Source organism: Eutrigla gurnardus (assembly GCF_963514095.1).
Source record: "Eutrigla gurnardus genome assembly, chromosome: 12".
In the NCBI taxonomy this organism is placed as follows: domain Eukaryota; kingdom Metazoa; phylum Chordata; class Actinopteri; order Perciformes; family Triglidae; genus Eutrigla; species Eutrigla gurnardus.
The window spans coordinates 394,720-417,634 of NC_139926.1; the positions used below are offsets into that span (position 1 = coordinate 394,720).

A 22,915-nucleotide genomic window follows, 5' to 3' on the forward strand; every position below is an offset into this window, starting at 1 on the left:
GACAGGTAACCATCTATCACAGGGCTGACATGTAGAGACAGACAGGTAACCAGTCTTTCAGAGGACTGACATGTAGAGACAGACAGGTAACCAGTCTTTCAGAGGACTGACATGTAGAGACAGACAGGTAACCAGTCTTTCAGAGGACTGACATGTAGAGACAGACAGGTAACCATCTATCACAGGGCTGACATGTGGAGACAGTCCAGTCTATCAGAGGGCTGACATGTAGAGACAGACAGGTAACCAGTCTACCTGCTACACCACCGTGCAGCCCTTATTTTAAAATAATTTCTTACATAATTTGTTTTTGCAACTCATGGTAGAAATAGTGAGAAAAAGTTGATATCTAGTGATTTGACACAAAGATTCCAAATGTATGTGTTGCTCAGCTTGAGCTGGGTCAAAAGAAATACAGGAATTTCAATTACATCACCGGTGTTCCAAGCCGCGTGTCCAAGAGTGTTGCTAAGTGACACTTCCGTAATGGTCTGCAAAAAACTTACTCAGAGGTGTTGTTGTCTAAACCTAATGTTGGTTTTGGTTGTCGAAACCTAACTGAGAGGCTTTCTTGTCTAAACCTTCCTAAGATCATCAGATATCATCTGTATTTGCTGAAAACAGTCACTGTGCTGTGTTTTACAGTGACCAGCATTCAAATTCAGAGAGTTTGTATTTACTGTCTTTGTCCAAGGTCAGTTGGTTACTTTCCATCCAGGCAGAGCTCTCTGTCCTCGACTCCACACGCACTCTGCCGGTATACTTGGCATACTCAAATATGGAGATGTTGAGGCGGCTGAAGTCACATTCAAGGGAGGATATGTTCACACAGCCCACTCTGTAGTCTGTCACTGAGGATCTGTGGACCAAATACAGTGCTGCCATTACAGGTTTTCAGGAGGTGATTTCAATTTCAAGTGTTTGTGACAAGATAGAAGAAGTGACCAGGATTATACTGGGACTGAAATTCAGCCTCGGACTTTTGAGGTAGAGAGGCTTTCGATAATTGCTGTCTAGTTTGCTATCATGGTAGAGAAGCAATATGTACAGCCCATTTAAAAATGTTTTTCGATTAATCGACTAATCTAACAATTATTTTTTTTAGATTAATCTAACGCTAATTTTTCAGTTATTGATTATTTCACATTACTTGATCAATGTAACTATTCACACAATATGGATATCAAAACATTTCTTGTAAACATTTTAATATTTAAAATTTAACATGGCCCTAGGCACAAACTAATGAGACCAACAACTGCTTAGTGCAATGTACTGTTACGAACCTCAAATAAAACAGGTATGTTTTAGAGGGAGGCATCACAACAGTTTCTTCTTCTGATACTTCTTCTTTTTTGTTATTAGCCTATTATTATTATGAAATCTATAAATAAATTAAATTAATAAATGAATATCAAAAGGTATGGCTTATGACTATGAAGGATTGACAAATAAACACATAAATTATTCCAATAAATTATTCACAATAAAAGCACCCTCTTACTTTGTTTATTTTAAAGCTTTTATTGTGAAGCATCAGAAACCGGAAATCTCGGGTTTCCATGAGCAGTAACATAACTCGAGTCCTATTCAGCTGAAAGAATGTAAAACTGTAAAAATGTTGTTTTTTTAAAAAATAGACGTTTTCTGCAAGTATTAACAGAGAAACTAAACTTCAGACCACAAGTTTCAGGTAGAGGCTACAAAAGTCACACAGAGACTTTTAAAACGTCTTTGCTGCTCAGACGTGATGAGTCTCTCACAGAGGGGAGGAGGGGGGCTGTCCCGGGCCGCAGTCGCCCGGCCGCTGTCACTCCAGTAGAGGTGCTAAATCTGAGTCACTGTGCTGACTCACGGATCTCTGGGTCAATCACCAAACTGATCCAGTTGACTTGAGTCACTTCAGTTACTTGAGTCAGAGCCACCCACAGTATAGAAATCCTATCCGTACAACGTGATATATAAATATATATATATATATAATATAGATTTTTTTAATCTATATTAATCTCACTGTAATCTTGGAATTAATCTAGATTAAAATGGCTCATTTGAATTCTGCCGAAGGCATTCATAATACGTGTGTGCTACCTAAATAATGACTAATTAACTAATTCCGCATTGCAAGAGGTGCAAACAACCTTAGTTTTGTCAAGGTTTCTGTTGGGAAGCTTCTTAAAAATACATTTTCCCTGAAGAAAACCCAGCGGCTTCATAACTGCTTCCATGTCAGCACGTCACGTTTGATGTGGTCATTTCACAGTAGGCATACACAGGTTCCAAGTCTGACTTGCCCCTACAGTGCAATTCGGCCAGGTATACATCCCCGCTAAAATATCAAGGTGAAAGTCATCATAGCTTGCTTAGTATAGACCCAGCTCCCAACCCAACTTTGAGAATAGATTAACGGCGATATTTTTTTTAATCGCCCGATAAGAGTCTCGCATTAACGCTGCACGTTAACGCCAATAACGGCCCACCGCTAATATATATATATATATACACACACACACACACACAAAGATGGGAAAGATGGAGAGTCGCGCACTGAGTGACCTGGGGCCCTAGTTTCGTGGCGCAGCGCAGGGCGGCGCAGGGTGGCGGAGCCGGCGCAATGCAAGTTTCGACCCGCGCAGCCTTGCGCACCGTCAGTTTGGCAGTTTGGTGGATCGCCTGCGCCAAGATGGGTGTGGCGGCGCAGCAGGGGGAGGCGTCACAGATTCAGCTTGGCGTAGCGGAAGTTTCGTGGCAAAAAGCCTCGCCGAGACTGCGCTGAAAGCTCGCCAGCTCCAACCTGGTCTACTTTCGGCGCAAGGTGTAAATAAAGTCCATTCATTCAAGGCGAATCACAGCTGGCGGAGTGGAAGTTTGGCTGACTGCGCGCAGTGAGCACACGTCACCGAGACCTCACAGGCAGGTTTCCACAGTTCCAGGCACATTTAAATGCAATAAATAATCACAACAAACACTATTTAATGCAACTAATTGAATCAACACGTGAATTTATATCTATATAGATTGTCCCGTCACATCTGACGTCAGATCAAAGGCGGATGGCACGCGTAACGGAAAGTCAGCCTCTCGGACCAAAACATCTCCCTCTCTCTCTCCTGTTTTTATAATATCGGCATTGTTATTATTATGATACCCACGCACAGCGCGTGATGCGCGTGGTGGGAGCGCCGGCGCTGCTTCTGTCATCGGGTTGTCAAGTGACGGATCTTGCACTGAACCTCCCCTAACGCATTAAAGGAGAGGAGAGGAGCTCATTTGATTGGTGAAGATCTGAATCGGCTGTATTAATCCCAGTCCACGCCTCGTCTCCTCCTCGTCTCCCACTCACGCCTTCTTCTCCTCCCTCTTTCCTACTTGCGCCGGTGGGCGAGACGGGAGGTATGCCCGTTGTGCAATAAAAAGGTGACCGCGAGAGATGGAAACACCTCTAACCTAAGGACGCATCTCCGAAACAACCACCCACTCACTGCTGCGAGGATGCATTTGGCCCCAAGTTCACTCAGTGCAACAGTTTCAACGCCTCCTGCTGTTACCGATGCAGGACACCGTACAGCACCGTAGAGGGCCGAGTCGGAGCTGAAATAACAGCCTACTGTTTGGAGCCCGTTATTCAAGGAGACGAGGACCCACTTCTCTGGTGGAAATGTGCTGCCGGGCGTTTTCCGCAGATGTCACGAGTGGCCTGAAAGTACCTGTGCGTCTGTGCCACAAGCTCACCATCGGAGCGGGTTTTCAGCACCGCAGGTAAAGTTGTCAGTCCACAACATGCCCTGTTAAAGCCGGACAAAGTAAACATGCTGGTTTTTCTGGCGAAAAATCTGGACTAGATTTGTTGCCACTTGCCACACAGTTCCTATTCGCACTGTGTGTATTTTTTTTATTTAATTGATTCAGGTATTTTTATTTGGTTTTCGTTAAAAACAATATTGGAAAGAAGACTGGACTGTGTTTTAATTTAGGCCTATTGATTTGCAACAATTGTTATAATATGGATGTTTATGTTAATTCAACTCTGGTTGACTGTTGTGGGTGTGTTTGCACCTTTTATAAGCTGCTCTTTGTTGTTATTAAAAGTTCTTCGGGCTGTGATTTAATTTTATTGATTTGTGTGTGCGAAAACTGTTCTGGATGTTTACGTTAATTCAATTCTGTTTGACTGTTGTATTTGCACTTTTTTAGAAGCTGCTTTTTGTTGCTAATAAAAGTTGTTAATATTGCGCATGTTATGTTGTTATTGTTTCAGTATTAGTGTTTGGTATTCAGTTTCTGAACGGTGTAGGCACAAGCCAACAGTTTGGTGACGTAGTCTGAGCCTAACGTCAGAATTTTTAATTAGTCACGGTAATGCCGTATACCGGGGTAAAATAGGGAGGAGGTTTGACGGTATCAAAATTTGGATACTGCCCAACTCTAATATACAGTATATTGTATATTCATTGAACACGTTCATTTTTCTGTGAACTTTGAACTGAACGCAACCCATTTGTAAATAAAGAACTTGAACGTGAATGAGTTCAGATTGTGTGAAATGAACGACGAACGTCAATTGTCTCCCGGCCCTCTCCCCGGGCCGGAAGAGTTATCATACAGTACTGTGCGTGTGTGTCCAAGCGTGTGTGTGCGTGCGTGGAGTGCTCACAAGCGTGCGCTTGTTTAGGGCGGGGATGGAGGGGTTTAGGGCGGGGATGGAGGGCACAAAAATAATATTTGCACCGGGGCCTACCTATATGCTACTGATTTCACTGATACTGAAAACATTCGATTTTGTCTTAAAAAAGTATTTTTCCATTTGTTGTTGTATTTTGCCGTTTCTGTGCGTACATTGAAATTGAATCCTGGCGGCGCCACTGCACTGCACACACACACACACACACACACACACACACACACACACACACACACACACACACATACACAGAGCAACGGAGTGGGCTGGCTACAGGGCGGGGGGTGGGGTTTTGGGTGTCTTATGGCTTATTAATTTCATGAGGTTATTTACTTACCCACGATGAAAAAAATAGCTTTGAATGAATAACAGCTGAGCAGAAACACTTGTCGACCGTCGCGGAGAAATACACGTCTGGTCTGAACTGGGGGGCAGCGGATCATGTGTGATTTTCGTGGCCGTGACGCTTTGCAGCAGCTGGTGTGAACCTGGCGTCATGCCGGCGTGAACCGGGCGGCTGCTGAAGCACCGCGAACGAAGCAGGCTTCCTTTCGGCGCCTTTGTTAACCGATAGTGCAGTTCAGACCAGACGCGAAGCGACGCGATCCTGCGCGGCCGTCTCTCGGCGCAGCGAGCTGAGTGCCAGGGGGATTTGAATGGGACTTAATGTATCAATACTCGTGGCTAAAAAATCAATACTTTCTGTGGAAACAAAATATTGATTTATATCGCAGAATCGATAAAATCGCTCAGCCCTACTACCTGTGCTGCGGCCTATTTATGGTGCAAGTTTAGACACAAGCGATTGACATTCAAATCCATCTATCTGTAACGTGCAGTCTTGGAGTGCCTGCGGTCACAATTGAAACTACATTTCAGTAACAGAGCTCACACACATGTCAATGCCTTCCTGACATTTCTCCTCCTCCCCCTGTGTCCTCCTTGCAGGCTGAAATGAGAGGAATTAGTAAAAAAAATAACCAGGTGTGGCTGTTACTTGGAAAAAGTCACAAAATCAATAACATTTCCTGTCGCCAGTAGGTGGCGCTCTGACTGTGAGGCAATATAACAGTGCAGATGTGTTCAGGAAGGAAGTCTGATCAAGTATGGAAAGTTTGGAGCAGATCAGAGAAGAAACACTGAAGTTATAATAGTTTTGATGTTTATGGCAAAGGTTCAACTGACAGCTGTGTGAGGTGCATGTGAAGTTTGCATCTCTCCTCCTCCTCCTGTGTCCTCTCTACAGGCTGAAATGGGAGGAATTAATAAAAAAGGAATTAAAAGTTTCATGACTGTTGATCTGGTGTAAAGCAGACTGGAACTGCATGTCAGTCACAGCTTCTCCGTGTGTCCCTGATAGATCTCTGACTCCCCCTAGTGCTTGCTGTGCCCCTGTGTGTCTCCCTTCTGTGCCTGTGTGAGGATTGAGTGAGGAACTTGAGTGAATTACACACGTGGCTAAAAACGTTTTTTTTTGCCCACATCATGTTGACTTTAGGCAGTGGGTCCAAGAGGCTATTTTGTACACCTCCACATGGGCTATCTAGGCAAAAATATTACGTGCGCATACGGCCAAACTAGAAGGGGGGCTGTTACTCAGAAAAAGGGCATAAAATCAGTCACATTTCATGTCGCCATTTGGTGGCGCTCTGACTGTAAGTCAATATTGCAATGCAGATGTGTTCAGGATGGGACTCTTATCAAGTATGAATATTTTGGAGTAGATCGGAGAAGAAACGGTGAAGTTATAACAGCTTTAATGCCTTTGGCGAATGTTCAAAATAGTAGCGCAGTCATGGCGTCACCCTGGCCACGCCCCTGAATATTCTGGACATCTTTGGATACCTTTTTTTCCTTAAGGCCTTTCCAACCACATATCCAATTTTGGTATCAATCGGATCAACGGTATAGTCGGTTATAGATCAAGTACGACCCCTGTGAATGGGCAAAAACGGCCAAACATTTTTTTTTGGCAATTTTTTGAATTTTTTGGAAGCGCCCCACATTACTCTTTTTTTGTAGAGGACACTTGTTCGCACATGTGTGCAAAATTTCATGTCAATCAGTTACGGTGTGGCGGGGCTGGCGAATCTCCACGCTAGGTGGTGCTAGCGAGCAACTTTTTCGTGGCCGAATGCGAAACCGCCAAATTGTCAAATTTTTCACCATGGACACACCAAATTTGGTGAGTTTTTTTTTGCTCAGGCCCCCAAAACGCATGTCAAATGTGTGTCGAAATAATAATAAAAAACATTCGAAAAACAATAGGGCTTCGCAGCCCGACGTTGTTTTCGATATATTGGGGATGTGCCCGTAGGTGTGAATGTGAGCATGAATAGTTATTTGTCTCTACATGTCGGCCCTGTGATAGACTGGCGACCTGTCCAGGGTGTACCCTGCCTTCGCCCAATGACAGCTGGGATCGGCTCCAGCCCCCCCGTGACCCTGAATACAGGATAAGCGGTAGACAATGGATGGATGGATGGATATTGGGGATGTAACGATACATGTATTCATATTGAATGGAAACGGTACGGGGGTCACGGTTCGGTGCATGGATTTACACGGAGAATACACGGTATTAAAATAAATAAAACTGGAGCGTGAATTAATTACGGAACTACTGTTAGAGGCCGTCCACATGGAAACGTTTTTTGTGGGTAAACAAGTCTTGTGCGTTTTGGCTGGCCGTCTATGCGGCTCAAGCGTTTTCAGGGCCTGAAAACACACTTTTTTGAAACCAGGTCTCAGGGTAAAAAAGAAAAAAAAACGGCATACGCTGACGTCATTGCCCCGCTCCTTGACCCTTGAGCCTGACTTCTTCCCGGCGACGTCTCGTAACAACAACAACGGCGGCCTACGTGCTCGTGAACGTGCTGCAGCAGATATTCTGCTCCTCTGCACGACGGCGTATCAGGGCCACTGTATGAAAAATGGCTCCTCCTAGCTGAGTGCCTGGTGTCCCTGAGCAAGACACCTCACCCTAATTGCTCCTGACGAGCTGGCCCTGCATGGTTGACTCCGCTGTCGGTGTGTGAATGTGTGAGTGATTGGGTGAATGTCAGTCATTACTGTAAAGCGCTTTGGATAAAAGCGCTATATAAATGAGGACCATTTACCCAAAAAACGGAGCCGAGAGAGGGGGGCAATATTCCGTGAAAAAGTTGCAGAATTGCTACTTTTTTACGATGCTAACAAACAACCAACACATTTATTTTTCTAATTAATCCATCACAACGTGTGACAACGCCTCGTCAAGGTCCTTAGGGTGACGGCTGTTGATGCTTATTGTTTATACGGGCCAAATTGTCATCTTATGGATATTTCTGATTGGGTGGTCGGGTGGATAGTAGCCTAGCTTTCACTTGTTGCCATAGAAACGGCAATCATCCGGTCAAGCTCCGTCTCTTCTTCTGCGTTTTTGGTGTATTTTTGTAGCAGCAAACATCGCCACGTAAGGGCCTGGAATATGTACTTGACATGATGGTGTTTCATGAGAAAATAGTTAGCCATGTTTAAAATGTCCTGTTATGTGCTTACTCTGTCACAGCTTTGATGCCAAGACACCAGGTGTGGTGCTTGAAAGAACTCACTTTGATGCAGAACCTGTAGAATTTCAGCTACTGCACAATTCAGTGGTTCTGCCCCCTGTTGACAGTCTTCCTGGACTGAACATAATTGACATTATGAAAAAAATAAGGCCTTTCTGTGCTGGCGAGGAGAAAGACATCACATGCCCAGCGCCAAGGGTCACAGCACAGAAGAGTGCACAGAAGAATGAGAAGAAGAGGATGCGGATGTGATATCAACAAATAATTGGACTCTCCTCCACAGCCTCTTGCTTGCTCTGTGAGCCCTTATGCACAGCCTCTCCCTCCAACCAACAGCCTGGACTAAATTCACTTAATTCAAGTACTGATTGTACTGTAGGGTTTTTTCTCCTCCAATGTTTACATTGTACACTTTAAGCATTTAAATTTCAATAAAGTACCTTCTAATTCTGATCAGTCCAGTAAAGTGCTTAACGAAAATAATACTACATCAACATTACCTACATGATAATTGCTTTTGATAACCATTGTTCAAACCACTACAATACTTTCTGCCATGCAGGCTAACCAGATATCACTGAGTGGCATCTGTAGGGGGGAGGGCTTATCTGAATGAGATGCAAATGAGCACCATTGTGTTTCCTTTCTCACCAGGTGAGGTGAGATTTCCATGTGTTAGACATCATCGGATAGCTTGGAAACTACACTTTCAGAATATGCGAATAACTCAAAATGCCCCGAGGTAGACTTGTTCCTGGTTTTGCCGTGGCTGGTCACATATGCCTTTGAGTATAAACAATGTACAGGACTGGAAAACCCAACCTGACATTGAAACCTGCCCCTTTGCGTCCAAATCCAACTGCGTGTCAACCGTTGGAACATCTTATCATCAACAATGTTTGGCCTCTCCCACGCTTTAAAACAGGTTGTGAGTACCTGCTCACGGTTATGTGCCAGGCTACTCGCTACCCAGCTGTTTATACATGCCGTCTGTCCACAGCCTGGAGAGTGGCTAGGGAACGTTTGGAGAGGTCCCAGGAAAATATTAAAACGCTGCTCGCTCGTCACACTGAGCAACGTTTTGTGTTGGTGATCAGGTGCTCACGCTTCTTCCAAATATTGGCTCACTGCTTCAAGCCAGGTACTCTGGGCCCCATTAAGTCCTGCGCTGTGGGCTAAATGATAATTACGGGACTCTTGACCCCCGACAGGAGGAAGAGAACATAAAAATGTCATGTAAATCTTTTAAAGCCATTCTATAACCGCGCCTCGCAAACAGCTGACCCCGTGGTGCTAGTGGACAGCTCCTTTCAGACATTGCTGGTGGCAGCAATGGAAAGTGAGGAGTTGAATACAGTACATACGATTGTGTGATACAAGGGCGTTTAAAGAATTCTGAATCATTGAAATTCAAGTCAGAGCAAAGAGCTCCGGCCCCGTCTCGATGGCTCCACAGCTGGACAAGCCATTTAAGATCCAAGCGGATGCCAGCAACGTGGGTGCAGGAGCGGTGTTACAGGAAAATGACTGCCGTGGAACATTCGGTATGTTTCTTTTCACGAAAATGCACACGCTACCAATTGAATTATTCGTTAATCGAAAAAGGAGGCCCTCACGCTCGTTTGGGCACTCCAGCATTTTGAGGTGTATGTGACATTTCTTCATTCTCTGCAAAACCCAAACCAACAACTGATGAGGTGTTGTCTCTTCCTCCAGCCTTACAATTTGGAGATTCGCCACATAAGGGGCTCTGAGAACGTAGTCGCAGATGCTTTGTCACAAGCCCCTATGTGTGCAGAATACTATACGTGTGCTTGTCTGTGTGTGCGTGTTGGTGTTTGGGCATATGCGATAGAGTGATGTGCGTGTGTGTGGGTACTGCTAGCTTGGCGTGTGCTTTAGTATGCATGCGATTGTATTTGTCTTAATTCTGCTGTTTCCCACTTTAGTCATTTAACTAGCTACCCGGGTGCTAGTGATGGTGGGGGGTGGGAAAATGTCCTGCATTCTCAGTGTGTTCCTTGTACTTAACATACAACTATGGACTACTAATGTGATTGTTGGATGTACTCTGTGTATAATTAATAGGCCTATAGGTATGGAGCTAGAACAGTCTCATAATTCATAAATGCACACAGAAATTCATAAATGCACAAAAAAGATTTACAAATGTATTTGGGGATTTGTATATACATGTGACTCAAAACACAAATACATTTTCAATGCACACACAAATATGTTTCATTTCATATGTAAGTAAAAAATATTCACATATAAAAAACAAGATTCATAAACATATTTCCAATGCACACACAAATCTAAAAAAAAATCACAAATACATGAATGTTAAAGTATTTGCAATCTTCATCAAATACGCATTTGGGGCTTGTTACATTCATATATGAACTGTTGGACCTGTATTTACAAAGTGCTTTTAATTTGTAAACCTCCCTGCATTTGTGTGTGAAACTTTTGAGACTCCCCTGACGTGACTCTGATCCACAAATGTGTTTTTTCTAAGAGGAGGTTGTCTGTAGCCAATCAGATGTCTCCCTCCTTTACAGCCAATCACGTGAGTGCGTTGCGTTGGAGGGATATGGGTGCTAGAGCCAGAATCGACCTTATTTCTGGAGATAATTTCCCTTCTTCCTGTGCTCCCTGTCTTTATGCTGTATATATTAGGTGTACAGTTATATAAATATCTATTTTTCTTTTATAAAGAAGCATTTTATGGAAGTAATTTATTCCCTCATTCTGGGGAAGATGAACCGGTGCGGGCGGAGTTGTGTTTTAGACTTTTGGGGGAGACACTCACGTGATTGGCTGTAAAGGAGGGAGACATCTGATTTGCTACAGACAACCTCCTCTTAGAAAAAACGCATTTGTGGATCAGAGTCACGTCAGGGGAGTCTCAAAAGTTTCACACACAAATGCAGGGAGGTTTACAAATGAAAAGCACTTTGTAAATACAGGTCCAACAGTTCATATATGAATGTAACAAGCCCCAAATGCGTATTTGATGAAGATTGCAAATACTTTAACATTCATGTATTTGTGATTTTTTTTTAGATTTGTGTGTGCATTGGAAATATGTTTATGAATCTTGTTTTTTATATGTGAATATTTTTTACTTACATATGAAATGAAACATATTTGTGTGTGCATTGAAAATGTATTTGTGTTTTGAGTCACATGTATATACAAATCCCCAAATACATTTGTAAATCTTTTTTGTGCATTTATGAATTTCTGTGTGCATTTATGAATTATGAGACTGTTCTAGCTCCATATATATAGGCACTTTTGGGGGTGTTTTGGGTTATTGGGAAACCTGGGGCTCGCGCAGCCAGGATGACATTTTTATTCTAAAAGGACCAGTTTACCTGGACTTTAAGTAAAATCAAGATATCAAGGACTTTCTCTGTTTGAAAAATGTGGCTTCTTTGTGCTCTCACATATCCTGGCTTCTTAATTTGTCTACAGGATATGTGTAACCATTTTAATAATGCAGATGATTAATGAAACATTTCGAACACAGTTCATTGGTATTGGTGCATAGCAATTAAATCACAGTGTTTTTAGACTTAAATAAAAAGTGTGCTGGTGTATGGCAGTGATAGTAGTCACAGTGTCTGGACTTAAAAACAGATGCATGAATCCCCCAGGTGTTCATACGGATGGTAATCTATGGTAAATGAACTAGCAGTGCTAGTCAGGGGTCAGTGTAACAGTAAGGCTCACATAATAAACAGTGTTAAAGTAAATAGAACGTTAGAGTAAATAGAATGGAGCAAAGCTCCCCATAGTACAATATAGGGTTGCACGGTATACCGGTACTAATATGGTACCGGGGTACTGAGGCATTTAAAACGGTACTATATTGCATTTGGACGGGACCGGTACTTGCAGCGCCGCCGGCAGCGCCGCAACAGCGCCGCAACAGCGCGGTGAACTCGCCGCGTGACGTCACCGCGTTGTAACTACAGCTGAGAGGACGAGGAGCGAGCCGCAGCTTGGGGAGATAAAAAGAAAAAGCAAGCAAGCCGGAGGAAACCGCTAGCAAGTTAGCAAGCAGCGTTGACTGGAACAACAAACGGAGCAGGAGGAAAGCTTGGAGCGAGCGAGAGCGAGCGAGAGCGAGCGAGAGCGCGAGAGAGCGCGAGAGAGCGAAGCACGGAGAGGAGACTGGCTGCTGCAACCGTCACCACGCCGCAACTTGTGGACAAACCAGCGCCGCGAAGTGCGATATAGCCGTACTTTAGCTAAAAACAAATGCGCAAGGCGAGGCAGTTAACGCAGATGCACCACTGTGTAAACGGTGTTTAAAAACATGCATGGCTAACGGCGGAAACACCTCCGAATTAAAGGACAAGCACCCAGACCTGCACACTGAGCTCAGGGAACGACAGGTCATTTACTCAGGAAGAAAAGCCACATTCAGTGCTAAAAGCAAGCGCCACCGCCCTTCACTCTTAACAAAAGTAGCTCTGGAAGAAAAAAAAATAGAGCTGGTTTATTTATATTATTATATTATATATTATATTTTTACATTTTTAAAATTGTGTGTATTAGAAAAGCTTGTCTTTGTGGTATTTTATTTTATTTGCTGATTAATATGTTATTGTTCTAAGATTTTCTATTAAAATAAAGTCAGTAATGACATTTTTTACGTTCACTTTTTATTTGAAAAAGTATCGAAAAGTACCGAAACACATGTTGGTACCGGTACCGGTACCAAAATGTTGGTATCGTGACAACACTAGTACAATAATAAAATGGAACTGGGCTCTTAGTGGTAAAGTAAAAAATGGAAGAATCCTAACAGACCTCACTTCAGACTCGGGGTGTAAGGTCCAGTACGACGAGTCCTGACTTCGAGGAGCGTGACCTGTGGATGGTGGTCGGACGTGCGACTGAATCAAAGGATCCCCAGCCGGTGAGAGCACAGACCCCACCTGGTGCGGACCCGTTGCTTCGCTCCGCAGCAACTACGATGGCTTTGCGAGCGGTGGTAAGAAGGTCTTCACGAGAGACGGCTGGTAAACACTCTAACCCTAACCATTTGCCAGTGACAGTAGGGAGTAGAGCCAATGGGAGTTTCACCCAAGAGTACAACATTTATTGTTTACAAGACACAATACAATACAATTGAGAATATGGTCAATTCAGTGTGTGAGTGCAAGACACGGGCACGTGTGTGTGTGGTGAGTAACCACTCTTTCTACCTTTCCCTCCACCGGTCAGCGCTCTGTTATCAACTGATATGTACCATATAGTATTTTAGTAACTAATGTGTCTAAAATAAAGTGTTGTATTCTAGCGTAATTGTTTTAAGTATTGTGTCTTGTAAACAATACATTTTGTACTCTTGGGTGAAACTCCTTGTCTCTGCCTTTTGAAATCGCCAATTGTATCCGTAATTGAATCTGCGTGGATTTAGCTGAGTCGTAGTAATTTCATGGTCATATGAAATAAAAAGTGCATGTTAGTCCAAAACTACCAGCTAAAGCAGGCTGTGGAGACGGCCTGGCCTCTCAGGAGGGACACTAAACCAGCAGGGACCTTTCCCTACTCACTACATTCTGCCCAGGGTTCTTAAATTGCAGCCCGACAATTCGCTACACCCAGGGTCTATAGTAGGCTGAGGTGGAATTACTAGTGCCTGTGTCTGGAAATCTTTAGCCCCATTGGCTCTACTCCCTACTGTCACTGGCAAATGGTGAGGGTTAGAGTGTTTACCAGCCGTCTCTCGTGAAGACCTTCTTACCACCGTAGTTGCTGTGGAGTGAAACAACGCCAGGTGGGGTCTGTGCTCTCACCGGCTGGGGATCCTTTGATCCAGTCGCACGTCCGACCACCATCCACAGGTCACGCTCCTCGATGTCAGGACTTGTCGTACTGGACCTTACACCCAGAGTCTGAAGTGAGGTGAATGAATGAATGGTTTATTTCGGACTAAACATTGACACTATACATTGAGACATCCACATGTTCATTTCACAAATAATAGCAAACAAAAATGTCCGAAAAAGGAGTAGGCTGAAGCCAAGGGCTTATTATAGCCTATCCTTTGCAGTTTTCTGTATTTCATTCAAACAATATGGCATCCGGTGGATGATAATACACAAATAAGAAAAGAAATATATAAAAAGGAAACAAAGATAAATGTATTTCATGTATTGCATTATATTATACAACAAATAATACTAATAATGTCATATGGGGTCTATAGTGGTGCTATTTTAATGTTAGTATATAATAGGCTACCAACATAATTACTAATTATCTTTATAACTTTTTATCGTTTTATATTTAAAAAAAAATTTTAAAACATAGATTGAGCTACACATTCTTAAATCCTTATCAGGTCTGTTAGGATTCTTCCATTTTTTACTTTACCACTAAGAGCCCAGTTCCATTTTATTATTGTACTATGGGGAGCTTTGCTCTGTTCTATTTACTCTAACATTCTATTTACTTTAACACTGTTTATTATGTGAGCCTTACTGTTACACTGACCCCTGACTAGCACTACTAGTTCATTTGACCATAGATTACCATCCGTATGAACACCTGACTATCACTGCCATACACCAGCACACTTTTTATTAAAGTCTAAAACCACTGTGATTTAATTGCTATGCACCAATACCAATGAACTGTGTTCGAAATGTTTCATTAATCATCTGCATTATTAAAATGGTTACACATATCCTGTAGACAAATTAAGAAGCCAGGATATGTGAGAGCACACAGAAGCCACATTTTTCAAACAGAGAAAGTCCTTGATATCTTGATTTTACTTAAAGTCCAGGTAAACCAAAATCAGTCATTGTCTTCTGAACACGTTAAATGGGTCATAACATGTCTCCTTAACACATGTAAAAAGCCATTCAACCATATACTATGTAATTGTGGAGCTAGGCTTCTGAAACATTTCTGAGTCTTGGATTTAAAGGCAGTGTTAATTTCGTTAAGGAAAACTATGACGAAATATGTTCGTCAAAAGCATTTTTTCTATGACTAAGACGAGACGATGACGAGCTAAAAATAGATCCATCCATCCATCCATCCTCTACCGCTTATCCTGTATTTAGGGTCACGGGGGGGCTGGAGCCGATCCCAGCTGTCAGTGGGCGAAGGCAGGGTACACCCTGGACAGGACACCAGTCTATCACAGGGCCGACGTGTAGAGACAGATAACCATTCACACTCACATTCACACCTATGGGCAATTTACAGTCATCAATGAACCTATCCCCATCCTGCATGTCTTTGGACTGTGGGAGGAAGCCGGAGAACCCGGGAGAACCCACGCTTACACGGGGAGAACATGCAAACTCCACACAGAAGGACCCCGGGCCGACCCGGGAATCGAACCCAGGACCCTCTTACTGTGAGGCGAGAGTGCTACCCACTACACCACCGTGCAGCCCTAAAAATAGATCCTTGATGATAAAAACTAGGACGAGATGTCTGCCTCGTTTTCATTAACGAGACGGGATGGGACTAAAATGTTAATGGTGTGTTCTATGGACATTAAAAAAAAAACATGCGTTTTTTTTTCCTCTTAAACTAGAGAAACGGGGCTAAACAATGGTACCCTGCTTGCCCATGTGAGCGATTTATTTCCGACAACAAAACGAATGCGTAAAATTGTAAAGATGTGACTAGATGTCTCCTCGTCTCCGTGGTGCATTTCTCCGTTTTGTTTATGTATATCGATCATTATGTTCATCCGCCATCTTGCTAGTGACGTATAGAGTTACGTTTATGCATCGGACGCCTGTATTGGCTCCCGTAGCGGCTTTTATCATTGTAGTGATAGAGAAAGTTAAATACATAAATGGCACAGAAGAAGTACACTATATACACACATATTTAGGGTAGGGAGTGGAAAGGACCATTTCTGGCAACAAAACCGCCCATGGACACTACCCAAAATAATATCCATATTTTATAGACAGAAGCAGCTAGAAGCTTGATGGAATGGAATTGTCCTGTTGTAATAGCTCGTCACATGCAGCCCATAGGAAAAGAATGAGACAACAGATTCAACATAGGCCAAGTTATGGACCGGCAGCTTAAAGCAGACGCATGGGGGCGGCAGTGCTAAAATGTGACTAAAAGTAATGACTAAAAGTTGACTAAAAGTTGACTAAAATGTTTTTACTTTTCGTCGACTAAAACTACACTAAAACTATGAAGGTAAACAATGACGAAAATGTGACTAAAACTAATAAGCATTTTCGTCTAAAGACTAAGACTAAATCTAAAAAAGAAAGTTTAAAGGGGGGGTCTGAAATCACTTTGGCATTACGTATCGCTATTGTAGTTAGCATAAGCCCTCCCCTGTTGTATAAATACTTACTTATGCGCATTAGCTTCAGTGGTTTTCTGCTCGGATAGTATAATCCTCTTATACTGGCCTGTATTCTATTACTGGCCGGTCTCACTGTTGGCGGAGGTAAATAGCGGCCGGTCTCTAATGGAGGCCGGGGCAAGTGTCCACAGGCAGCGTTATTTCCACGCTTCCCATTCATTGTCAGCCCTGCAATGACTTCGCGTCGTGGAGATTTTGGCTGAAGCTATATTAGAGGATTTATGGTATGTAAGAAGCCCTGCAATGCATTCGCCTGACGGCGAGAGTCGAGAGACGGTGCGCCGCCGCCTCCCGCAAACTCTCGAAAATCTTTTAAACTGACCGTTGTCGATCTAAAACAGGGGTGTCGAACTTAAGGCACACGGGCCCGTGTTTAATCCGGCCCGCGAGATGATTTCCAAAGTATAAAAATAGCTGCAATTTTTCACTAAAAGAAACTGTTGTTCTAAATGTGTCCACTGGATGTCGCAATAGCAATTCTGTTATGCAAGCAAACTGTTTATACCTGGGCCGAGCAAGTAGGCCTATACCTGACAGCTGGCTCGGAGCTGCCTTGTCGTTCTGCCTATTACGCAGGGTTCACACCGGCCACTGAAAATGACGAAAATCTCACGCGATCCACTGCCCCCTTGTTCAGACCAGATGTGTATTTCTCCGTGAAGGTCGACAAGCACTTCTGCTCAGCTGTTGTTCATTCAGAGCTATTTTTTTCTTTATAGAGTAAATAACCTCATAAAATTAATACGCCATGTTTCTGTAACCAAGAAGTTTGTACACTTCTTTTATTTATCCGTTCTCAGAGAGAGAGAGAGAGAGAGACAGACAGACAGACAGACAGAGAGAGTGTGTATGGTAGTAGACAGTAGTAGGGCAGATATACCGTTGAAATACACATATTTTTTTATCTACTGTTCACATTTATTAAATGTATTTTCTCTTCCTGGTGTTTACGTCTTCTACCACGCTTTCATTCCCCCAAAATGTCTCTGTCAAAAAAGAGAAAAGTAACTCAACCCTCTTGAATAGTTTCTACCTCATGGTGTGTGGTGTTTGTATGGTGTGCTGAGTTAGCTCAGGATTAAGATGTGGAAATGACAAATGCAATATTTGATACCTAGAAGAGTATTTTGTTCAATCCCACATAGGCTGTGACTTAAAGTTGTATGCCTCTGTAGTTACACTGAGACAAAGTCTAAGTTCCAATCACTGAGGCATAGTGTTCTTGAAATTGCACCATTTTTTTTCTCAGAATGTTCATCTAATTTTAAGTGTTCTGTAAAGAGCATTATTTGTGGTGTGTACATTTTCAGAATATGCTCGTACTATTTTTGACCAAAGTAAAACAAAGGAAACAAATCTGAAGTTGCCGTTATTTTTAAGTTATTATGCCATGATTTTACCGGTCCGGCCCTCTTGGGAATAGATTTTCCTCCATGTGGCCCCTGAGCTAAAATGGGTTTGACACCCCTGATCTAAAATAAAGTAAATAAAGTAAAAATAAAATAAAGATGAAGATTCAGGAACTGCATAGCTTGTTTCTCGCATAAAATGTTTTCAGAAACACATTTCGGTGAACTATTGTCATAAAATAAGAGAAAGTTTCCAAACGAGCAGCCATGTTGGTCGGTTTGAAATCCGGGAGCAGACAGGACAGCTGTGAAAGCAATCGTCCAATCAGGTGCAGCCATGAAGTGTGCGCGTGATTGTATGAAGGAGAGCGCCTGTCAATCATCCTCCTAGTGGCCGCCCACCAAGCGTGCAATACTGGCAAGAGGTGAATGTTGTTCACTGTAATATGGCGAAGAGACTTTATATAAGAAGAGACTTTTTCAATAAATGAACCTACTATTTTATAGGTTCAAAAAGACACAAAATCTCGTCTTTATTCATTCTACTGGTATTCATTCTACCCTGCGCGTGGGCGGGGTTCCAGCGCCTCTAACACGCCCCCAGCATTTGAGAGAAGACAGAGGTAGGGCTGACCGATAAATCGTATTTTCATCGTCATCGCGATATGAACATGCGCGGTTAACACATCGCAAAAGATGCCTGAAACGCGATGAATAAAAATAATTTTATTTACACGCGCCATGTATTCACACCCAGCATGCGAACATTTGACCTATCAGATGGAGCCCTGGATACATGCGCCATGCATTCACACCATTTGGCCAATCAGATGAAGCAACAGCTAGCCGTCGGCGCCGGCAGCGTCCCCGGGTCCTATGTTCCCCCGGGTCCTATGTGTTCCGGAGCTACCCTAAAAAATTAATTGGTGTTAATTTTGTGGCGACTGCGAGGCTATGTAACACGATGGCGGAGAAAGGAGAGAATAGCGAGGAAAATGTGGTTGACGAAGACCTTGTGGTGAAAAAGAACTGCACTTCTGCAATTTGGAGTTATTTTGGATTCCGTAGCGACGACGTGTTACAAACACAGGTACTGTGTAAAACATGCCGAACAGCTGTGGCAACTTCCAGAGGAAACACAACAAACCTCCATCCCCACCTGCAACACAACCAGTGTTTCCCCTACCATTGTACAGGCCTAAAAAAATAAATCAATACTCCAAAAATAAGCTACCTATCAATTAATTCATAAATCAATAATCATTTACATTAGGAGCGCCTCCGCGCAGCACAGTAGACTTGCTCCGCAAGATGCGCGGCCGCAACAATCCTCGCCGCGCGCTCCCGCTACGTTTTTCGTGTACTTTACAGCTTGATGTTGTTCTGATGCCGTTCCGCCTCGTTGAACCACCACGATGTCGCTTTCTACTTTGAAAACACGGAGTTGACACTGTATTTTGACAAGCTGTTGCACTCTTTAGACTCGTGGTGTGAGCGGAACCGGACCGGTACCGGAACCGGACCGGTGCATTTATAAGAAAAATGCCGCTGTGTCTCCGTCCAAAATCCGCTTTCCTCGCGCTGCCTGCTCGCACAGATCCGCTCGTGCGCACATTCGCTGATGCAGGTCGAGTGTTTAATATAAATATATGCAGAGACGGCGCTCCTTAAAAACAACATCCACCCATGTGTGTGTAGTATTAGGACGTGATGACGTTTGTACAACCGGGCTAACGGGCCAAAGCCCGTTTGGGCTGGAGCAGTGTGAATGCAAGCCGCGGGCGACCCCCCTGGGGCAATCGTGCAGAGGCACGCTACTGATCGCGCCCTTAGGCAGCCTATGTTAATAAAATAAGGATTGTTTTTTGATAAGCTGCACTCTGAGTTAACCTATTTCTACCTGAATTTCTATGAACTACCAGGCTGTTGAGTAAACCTATAACTTATATTTTACTTGATAAAATAAGACAATATATGCACTCATGTCGTTGTAGTGTTTTACAGTATCTGTAGCTATTAATGTGATGCTCCTCATTTTCCAGACATATTATTCCAGCCCCTAATTTTGGATAATTTCCATCAACTGGCACCTTAATAAGTCACTCTCTCCTTGAATCCTTGAAAACCTTGAATACACTCTGGTTGAACAAAAATGTTGAATGCAAATATAATAATTGCAGAATTGCAGACTGCTTGCTGTGCCACCTGACTTAATCCAACTGCACCAATACACCATCCCACGCGTCTCGTCTGTATAGGGTTTTTTCGGCGGGTACCACCGGGCCTGAAAAAAATTCTAGGGGAAACACTGAGTGTACCTATTATAGCAGAAAGACAGGAACTGTATAGCTAATATGCACACTTCAATATTTGTTTATTTATCGCAAGTCATATCTCATCGCAATATTGAACAATGGTATCGCACATCGCAGATTTTCCTCATATCGTGCAGGCCTAGACAGAGGTGCTCGTTTTTTCATGACTTTGAGCCCTTATTTCATATATTTGGCATTTTTTTTAAACTCTCAAAGTTGGCAGGGTGAATAACAACACAGTGTTTTGTGGTATGCTAAACTCTGAACACATATTTATTCTTACTTTACCTGGACTTTAATGATACAATTCTGAATAAATAGTTAACAGTATGTCGTAGTCTGTCTTCTCTTTAGTCTGTCATAACAAATCTCAAATAAACCAACACGCCTAACAGGTCCCACCTATGATCTGTAATAGGTCTGTAGCATCAGTGGGTCCCACCCCCTATAGCAATTTTGTGTCTCATTTGTTGTTGTTATTATTAATTAAATTGTTGTATTTTATCAGATGCAAAAAACAAACAAGGTTCCAGGTTCTTTATTTATCATGTGCACAGAGATGCAACGTAAAACATGATAACACAAATATGATATTGATATTATAGATCAGCCATCGGCCGCCCTGCTCTCTATATATCGGCATCGCCCATTGAAAAACCCATATCGGTCGACCACTACATCCAGCACCACAACCAGCACTCCATCTACCTCCAGTGAAACAGCCTGCAGCAGGTTCTGTTAATTGTATGTTATAGCTGTATTTATGTTATTAATGTCAATATGGCCAGACACATAATCAACATTAGACTGCAAACATCTACATTTATTAAAGTTGATACTAGACATATTTAACCTCGAATAATTTATTCCCATCAAAAATGATTTGAACTTAGAGTATTTACCTTTTATCACTCAGATGTGTTTATTCCCGGAAGTGGTCATTTATGAATCACTGTGTATCTTTACTAAATGATATCTATATTTGTATGTATGCTTGGATTTGCCTGAAGGTGAAGGAACAGCAAGCACAACATACACTGCTACTACTTTACAACTTGCAGACACCCCATCAACTGGAGCATAAACCTTAATCTTTACATTTAAATAGATCATTATTGTTATTTATTTGTTTGTTTGTGAACTCATTTTATCTTTACAATTAAGAATATATATTTTTTGTCTTGAAACCATTGTTTGTTGAAAACGCGTGCAGTGGCATCGACAATGTGTGAGTGTGTGTCTGTTGGGGGGAGCACCTCATCATAATTTCTGCCTAGACTGCCCTGTTTCCAATTATCCTGATATTCACTATGATCATCTAATTGTGAGTATTTCTTATTGCCATCCACATTAAAATCCTATATCCCAACCCTACCCTCAGTCAGTATATGGAAATCTGTAAAGCTGATATTGTTTAAATCGTTTTCTTTTTAAACCAAACCTAAAACTTTCTCATATATAGACACATGGATGAATGTTATAATTGATCATAAAATCCATCCATCCGCAGCTGTAGCTTTAACCTAAACAGGCTGTGAAGGCTGGGCAGCAATGAAAGTCTGATGAAGGAGCAAATGTTTGCCAATCAGATCGGGTTCTATTGGTGTGCGATCAGTGTTGACTCACTTGTACTCAGTAGTGTAGACCAGGCTACTGGCTGCCTGCTCAGGTGGATCCCAGCTCAGCACCAGGTTCATGTTGTAGGAGCACAAGCGCACATGTGTGGGTGTACCGACTCCTGACACCACTAAACAGTCCAAATATAATGACACAAAGTTAGTATTATCACATGACTCAAGAATGTAGAGATCACCATATTTTTGATAATACAAAAAAATGTAACTTCAAGGTTTTCTACTGATAAAACACATGAATAGAACTAGATGCTTGTCTTTATGGTCATCACTGTCACGGTGGAACGCTGGTGGGTGAAAACACTTTTTTAATCAAATTGTCACCCTATTGTCTTGTCTAAACTAATAGCTCAGTGGTAGACATGCCCCCCCCCCCATCCTCTCTCTCTCTCCCCTTTCAGTCTCATGGTGTCCTCTCTCAATGAAAGGCAAACACTTTTACAAAAAAACGTCCTGTGACAAAATATCCTTCAATAAACTGCTCCCATTGTAACTGGAATGCTTGTAATGACGTATTAGTAGACTACTTGGATGGCTCGCCATTCAGCAGCTAACACACTTCCTCCAGTCGACTATACGGAGAGTAGCCTACCAAGTTTACTCAGTATTCAATCATTGACACACAGTGATGAAGCCTAATGTATTACCTGTGGATACACACAGTGGTGAAAGCGCCAGGACTAAGGCACAGACTGCGGCTGACATGTTGTTTGAAAGGCTCCTCCGTCAGTTTAGAAGTTAGACCAGTTGCGCGGCGGGAGTCAAACACTCGGTTTCATTTCTATTTCCTGGTTGCGTTCACTGACAGTAGGGGAAGTCCGCCGTCCTGTAAACAAGACTGCTGCCGGGAAATTCTGGCAGCGATGATGTGGATGAGAAGGTACATTTACTGCAGAATAATAATCCATCAACGCAGGCACTCTGTATGCATCAAGATTGTGTTAAAAGAATGTAAAACTATTTTTATGTTCTTTTTAATTTTACAGTCAGCTCTGGGAATGT

The 22,915-nt window shown here is 42.7% G+C and overlaps 1 protein-coding gene across 1 annotated transcript in view; it reads right to left on the minus strand.

Moving 5' to 3' along the window:
* Positions 1-22,689, minus strand: part of LOC311021612 (interleukin-10 receptor subunit beta-like) — a 40,812-nt gene extending 18,123 nt beyond the window's left edge. The window contains exons 1-3 of the mRNA XM_084022276.1: positions 22,561-22,689; positions 21,906-22,026; positions 681-859 (exon numbers count right to left, since the gene is read on the minus strand). Coding sequence (XP_083878402.1) covers positions 681-859; positions 21,906-22,026; positions 22,561-22,618 — 358 coding nt within the window. The 5' untranslated portion in view covers positions 22,619-22,689. The remainder of the gene's footprint in view (positions 1-680; positions 860-21,905; positions 22,027-22,560) is intronic.
* Positions 22,690-22,915: the final 226 nt, after the last annotated feature.